At 35.9% G+C, this 6839-nt stretch overlaps 1 protein-coding gene across 1 annotated transcript; it reads right to left on the bottom strand.

Moving 5' to 3' along the window:
* Positions 1 to 1640: 1640 nt before the first annotated feature.
* LOC107810530 (17.6 kDa class I heat shock protein) lies at positions 1641 to 2324 on the bottom strand. The gene has a single exon (XM_016635322.2). The coding sequence runs from the start codon at positions 2144 to 2146 to the stop codon at positions 1751 to 1753; it is 396 nt and encodes a 131-aa protein (XP_016490808.1). The 5' UTR covers positions 2147 to 2324; the 3' UTR covers positions 1641 to 1750.
* Between the last annotated feature and the right edge of the window lie 4515 nt (positions 2325 to 6839).

The following is a 6839-nucleotide window of genomic DNA, read 5'->3' as shown; positions in this document are numbered from 1 at the left end:
AGGTAAAATAACTACTAAAAAAAAAATAAATAAATAAAGGGATTTCTAGTAAGCTCTAATCAAATAGGTTGTGGTTGTTTTGTTTGTTTTCTTCCTTTTCTTTTTCTTATTCTGTAAGCATATAATTTTGGTTTAATTTTTATACATGTAAAATGGGAAACATTCGAAGAAGACAGTAGTTGAGTTGGTATTGTGCCTTGTGATTTATGGTGTATCAAAATGGGCCATAGGTTTGCTTGGTGGAAATTAAAAGGTTGCTTATTTAACATTTGTTTTAGTTCATATAGTATGAGTGAATGGGATTTGATTAGCTAGTTGGATTTTTAGAGATGTTTGATTATGTTTGGAGTAGTTTGGGGCTGATAGGATTCAAGAAGATTTAGCCTTTTGTCTCCATTTATTTCATAATTATAATAGTCAAATCTTACCCCTTCCACAATAATTCCATAAATCTTGACCTTACAATAATCTCAAGTTTAGGAAGAATAATGAATACCTCTTAGAGTGCTTTAGGCGTGCTTTTAATGAATCTATCGCGATTATGTATACGTTCGCGTGACATAATTGTGATTTTCAAAATTAAAACCGAAGTATGTGTTCGCGCAACTTTGGCCAAAACAATCTTAATATAATAAAAATGCTATTAATTGTGTACACGTACGCGTGTCATGATTTTGGCACAATAAACAAAACGGATTCACTCACGTGATTCGTTTCAAAGATAATTCTATATTTTAAAAGCGGATACATAAAATATGGAAACCAATAAATCATAGTTTATCCAAAATTAATTCAAGCCAAATTGTAGTCAATAAAGCGACCGTGCTAGAACCACGAGACTCGGAGAATGCCTTACACCTTCTCCCCGGTCAATAAAGTTCCTCACCCGAACTTTATTTTCGTAGACCAATAATAATAGAGTCAAATCTTTGTTTGACTAGGGATTCAAATAAAAGGTGACTTGGAACACCCAAAAAATCAATTCCAAGTGGCGACTCTGTAAATAAAATTATCACTATTCAAGTTTGTCACTTTAATTGGAGAAACTCTTTAACCCACAATCCATAATACATATCTTTGTGGGGTAAAAAGGGAGTGTGACAAATACCCGTCCCCAAAATACTACATCCGCCTCTGACCACAATGCATGGTTCTACTTATTAAGTTAAGTGCACAAGCTGATCACTCACTCACTACAATTTATTTCCATTTTCCTTTTTATTTTTGTAGTACTATAGTTTGTATGTATATAATCCTAGCTTATACAAGTTAGACATGTCATGATAAATTATATATTTTATTTATTATTTTTTAAGGGGTGTACAAAATCAATTGTGGACAAGTAAAAGTGAATGAAATAAAATCAATTGTGGACAAGTAAAAGTGAATGAAATAAGTGATTGATTAAGTATTTATTATACTATTTATTTTGTTATTGTATTTACATATAATACATTATTTAAGCCATGAGCTTAAAATACTTACTTTAATACTACATTAAATTAAGTGAATCACAACTATTTAAAGAACTTATAATGTTAGAGACAACATTTAATTCATCTGTTAAAGTTCGACTGCCAAACCTAATGCCAATGTATAAACATAAGAAATTAAAATTTTGGGATCCCGAGTCGTGAATATTTTACAAACAACTTTTATTGCTTACAAACCAGTTACAAGATAACAAAATAGAAAGAAACTCATATACTTATGAGAAATGCCACACATACTTATCAGATTTTAGAGTTAATTAGCCAGTAATCTCAATGGTTTTGACCTCAGGTTTCTTGACCTCCTGCTTAGGAATTGTGACAGTGAGAACCCCATTTTCCATACAAGCCTTCACCTCGTCAAGTTTAGCATTTTCAGGGAGCCAGAACTTTCTGCAGAACTTGCCACGTGGTCTCTCGATACGTCGCCACGTCTCATTCTCCTTCTTCTGATCAGCAGCACCGATCTCGCCGCTAATTTGCAGAGCCCTTCCTTGTTCAACTTCAACTTTAACTTCTTCTTTCTTTAAACCTGGAAGATCAGCTTTGAACACATGAGCTTCTTGCGTTTCCTTCCAATCAACTCGTGGGTTACAGGTTTCATTAGTTGAGCCAATTTGGAAGATATCGTCTAGCAATTGAGGAATCAGTGCCATTTTTTCAAATTGATGATAGCTAAGTGAACACTTTCTTGGATTGACAATTTAGTTAGTTTATGCCGATATTTATAGGGAGTTTTTAGAGTGATTGAAATTTCGAGGGTCTTCTATATATTTGGGCTACTTTTCTAAAGTAACGATCCAACTCTTCTAACGTGGCTTCTAGAGTTTGCTACTCTTTGGTAATTACTGGTGTTTTCTAGAGCAATTTAGTGCTGTCAAGCAGATAAGAATGGAAAGTTCTGGCTTTTGCTTCTCAATCGTTTCTGTTTACGTTAAAGTGTATTTTTATTTTATTTTAACTAACAGGTCATCTAAATGATATTTGTAGGCAAACGTCTTTGAATTGTGAAATTTATAACTATAAAAATAATATAGATTATCTGCTACAATAAATAAATTAATCAATATTTTTCACACTGAAAATATATAATACTAACTTAAACTCATGTTTTTTTTCCTTATCCGCGAAAGACTTCGATTAAATTTGTTCCTCTCTACTTCTAGAGTTAAACTCACGAGAACGTGGAAGGGTATTTAGCGTCTTCAATGCTAGCATCACACGTTTGGTTTTCAGCAAATTAAAACCCTATATTTAGTGTAAATTATTATACATGCAGGCACACAAACATGCATAGTTTATTTCTTTATTATATCTCATTATTGAATTTAAGCACAAATTGAAGACAAAAGAAAATTCACTTGAATCCAATAAGAAAAATGAAGAAAGTCCTAGAGTTCGTGAGAGAGAGAGAGAGAGTTCGTGAAAGCAATGAACCAAATTTTTGTATTTGAAAATACTGAATTGCACATGGTCCATTCTAGAAAAGTTCCATTATTTATATTTGAGCTTTTGACATAATTGGTCGTTCAGCTATTTTTTTTTTAAATATATGCTAACTAATAAAATTATATCTACGATGCCCCTCTGATAAACGGCCAAAAATGCATATTTTTCGGTGTACTTTTATCTCATAACTTGTGTGGTTATGGTAGGTTACATGAGTTTTTGTAATGAATTATGATCATTACGTGCATTCTTATGTGTAGAAACAAGTTGGACGAAAAGTGAGCAAACGAAGTTGATTCGGGACCAAAAGACAAATGAAGAACTTTGCTCGTTCATTCTCGCGTGCACACGAGAGAGTGAACGAGCTAGCTGAGGAAAAGCTTGAGAAAAAAATAACGGATTATGGCAAAAAGGCATGGAAGTGCACGAGAGACCTAGAAGGAAAAGAGAAAAGAGAAGTATTTCGCTCTCGTTCACTCTCGCGTGCGCACGTGAGAGTGAACGAGCTAACCTAAAAAGGTTGTTCCGAAGTGGGCTTGTATTATTTCGCCCCATGCAAACCCTATCACATATAAATAGTCCTTCCACTCACTTTTGAAGGGGGATTGGACGTTTTAAGGAGTGAATTTCGATCTAAGGAGGCAAGAACATACTAGGAGCAAGGCAGAGAATTCTTCTACGAGTTTTTCACTTCCTTCTTCCTATTTTCATTATTGGTTATCAATTCTAGTATTGTAGTTTTGCATACTATTATGAATAACTAATTTGTTATTTAGGGTTTTGATTGAACCTTTTGTAGGATGAATTCTTATTACGTGTTTATACAATTGAGCCGTTGGATTTCTCTACTTGTTCAACTACATGTTTATTGTTGTTGATTAAATAACCATCAATTAATTGTGCCTATTTAGTGTGTATTGCTTGGAAAATGGTGTATTTTTTTTAATTCCAAGTCACAATCTTATTACCACTTGTAAGGCAACAATTACAATTTGAAGAAGGAAGGGATAGCCTTGCCTTCTTAGAAAGATGTGAATTTGACACAACAAATTCATACAAAAGTTACAATGATTTGAGGCAATCTCACAAAACAGAAAGTGGTTATAAGTTCTAGAATTCATGGTGGCTCATATACTAGATTGATCGGTCTTATCCTCTTGACTCAGAAAGTTGAAATTTTCCATCTATCTACATTAAGTAACCCTCCAACCTGCCTTGGCAATGTGTCAAAGTAGGTATACATGAATATCTCCTCAAACTGGTGACTTAGAGAGGCCATCTTGTCCGCAACTTGATTTGCTTCTCTAAAGCAATGTTTAATGACAAGATTCTTATCTTGAATTAACTGCTTTATCTCCTTTACAGTATTTTTGATCCTCCATGGTGTGGACCAAGAATCTTGAATGCAGTTAAGCAGCAGCAAGGAATCGGTCTCACATACAATCAACCTATAACCTTGTTGGATGCACCATTTTAAACCAAAGAAGAGTGCTTCCGCTTCTGCAAAATTACTGGATCTTTTCCCCAAAGGCATCACATATGCCATAATCATCCTACCAACACTATCCCTGACCACACCACCACCCCCACAACTCCCATTAATACAACTCCCATCACTATTTACCTTAACAAACAATAGTGGTGGTCTAAGCCAGTTATCCATAGTGAAGGAATTTTCAAGCAGGGAAATGTCAAATAGTTTACAAATGTCCTCCCATTTACAACCAATAACAATTTTTCTGAAATGAGAGTTAACAATCTGGACAATATTAAAGGTAATAAAATAAATAGATCTATTGATTGATGGCCTCTCCATTTCATACCTGCTGCAATACCTTGATCTCCACAACTCCCACACAAAAATAAGAGGAAGAATTTTACAAACAAAGGAAGCTACAGAGTTACCGGCTCTATGGTTCCAGCAATTAGAGAAAAGGTTCCTCAAGGAGGTGTTTCTATGTTCAATTCATACCCTTCCAGCAATGTTTCCCCACAATTGTTACGCAAACTGTCCGTGACAAAATAAGTGCTCACAATTTTCCACGCTTGGGCTCATATTTGGTGGTGGACAATAGTTACATTTAGAAGGTAAATTATAGCCAAACCTGGTGACTCTATCATCCGTTGACAGTCTTCCATGTATAGCTCTCCAGGACAAGAAAGACATCTTGAAGGGAATGGCTTTATGCCATAATTTGGAGTCAAAAGGAGCAAAATCCTTTCTCTGCCTCAAAGAATTCCAAGTTGAAGCCACAGAAAAATTTCCAGAAGTACATGTTGTACATACTGGATCATCATCCTCTTCTTGATTAGTTGTAATCTTCACAGATGTTACAATATTCGGCTGACCACTGCCTAAACAGTGGATGGTATGTACTACAATACTTGGCTCTAACAAACTGAGATCACAATGAATTTGTGGTCCTCATTATCCACCATTGTTTAGCAGTAAAAGCTTTGCATATGTCTTCTAATTTTCTGAAGTTAGCTCCTCCCTCATTATATGGTAGGCACAACTTAGACCAAGTAGTCCAATGGTATCTGTCACTATCCTCTTGGCCTGACCAAAAGAACCTAACAAGATACCTCTCAATTGTAACAATAGTGCCTTTGGTTGGATGAACTGCATCAAGTGTATGTATGTTTAGGGCTAGTAGTACATGTTTGATAAGTACTGCTCTACCTCCCGTAGATAAGAACTTTAGATGCCACCCTCTTATTTTTTTAATCACCTTGCTAACCATGTTTGAGAAAATTGATACCTTCTTTCTACCAGAGTAGATAGGGCACCCAAGATATTGAATTGGTAGTGGTTCATGTCAGTAATTCTCCTTATCCTAGTGATAGATCTTTGAGTTGCAGATGGAGCCAGAGAAAAGCTGCATTTATCCTTATTGATTTGTTGTCCTGAAATATGTTCATAAGTGGATAAAGAGTCTAGGGCCTGCTGAAGGGTAGCCTTCCCACTATTACAAAATAAAATAGCATCATCAGCAAAAGCAGGATGATTCACCTGGGGTCCTCTATTGTTCATGTAGAAACCTCTATACCTCCTATTTTTCTGAATATCAATCAACAATTGGGACAACAGTTAAGCACTCAAGACAAAGAGAGAGGGGGAAAGAGGATCACCTTGTCTTAGTCCCCTCCCGAATTTTAAAAAAACCATGCCTACAACCATTAACAATAAGGGTGTACCAATTATTGCTTATATATCTGTGAATAATCTCAATCCATCTCTTAGAGAAGCCCATCTTCCGAAGCATATAACATAAATAGGTCCATGAAACCCGGTCATATTCTTTGGCCATATCCAACTTCAACACTACATTACCCCCATCCACATGTTTCCCAATATCATTCACTATCTCCTGAGCCAACGGAATGTTTTCTGTAATGGCTCCCCCTTTAACAAAACCACTCTAGTTGTGTGAGATGATTCTGGGCAATACTGAGCTTAGCCTAGCATTCAACAACTTGGCAATAATTTTGCTAGACATGTTACACAAACTAATTGGCCTAATATCAGAGAAAGTTTGAGGAGATTCCACCTTTGAAAGCATCACTAGTCATGTGTGAGTGAAAAACTTTGGCAGTTGAGCACCATTAAAGAAGGCAACTACAATATTAAGGACATCGGGGGTATATGTGATGAAAGCTCCAACCTGCCTCCCCCATACGTGCTATTACCAAGATGTAATGAATGAGCTACCACCCCCAGGGTGCGCATGGATTATGATACTAAGACAAGAAGCGGCGGATCCTCCCACACTCAATGTGGAGGATACTTCTTAGCGCTGTCGTCCCACTTGGCATTCGGTCAGCTCTTGGGATGACTCTTGGTGAGTACTACATTCTCAAAGTTATAACATCTCCGTATTCTCGAACAAAGCTCTTTAT

The sequence above is a fragment of the Nicotiana tabacum genome, chromosome 2 (assembly GCF_000715075.1).
Source record: "Nicotiana tabacum cultivar K326 chromosome 2, ASM71507v2, whole genome shotgun sequence".
In the NCBI taxonomy this organism is placed as follows: domain Eukaryota; kingdom Viridiplantae; phylum Streptophyta; class Magnoliopsida; order Solanales; family Solanaceae; genus Nicotiana; species Nicotiana tabacum.
This window is presented reverse-complemented; position numbering and strand designations above follow the sequence as displayed.

Excerpts from the sequence above, each read along its gene's own strand:
- LOC107810530 (XM_016635322.2), bottom strand. The coding sequence starts at position 2,146 with ATGGCACTGATTCCTCAATTGCTAGACGATATCTTCCAAATTGGCTCA.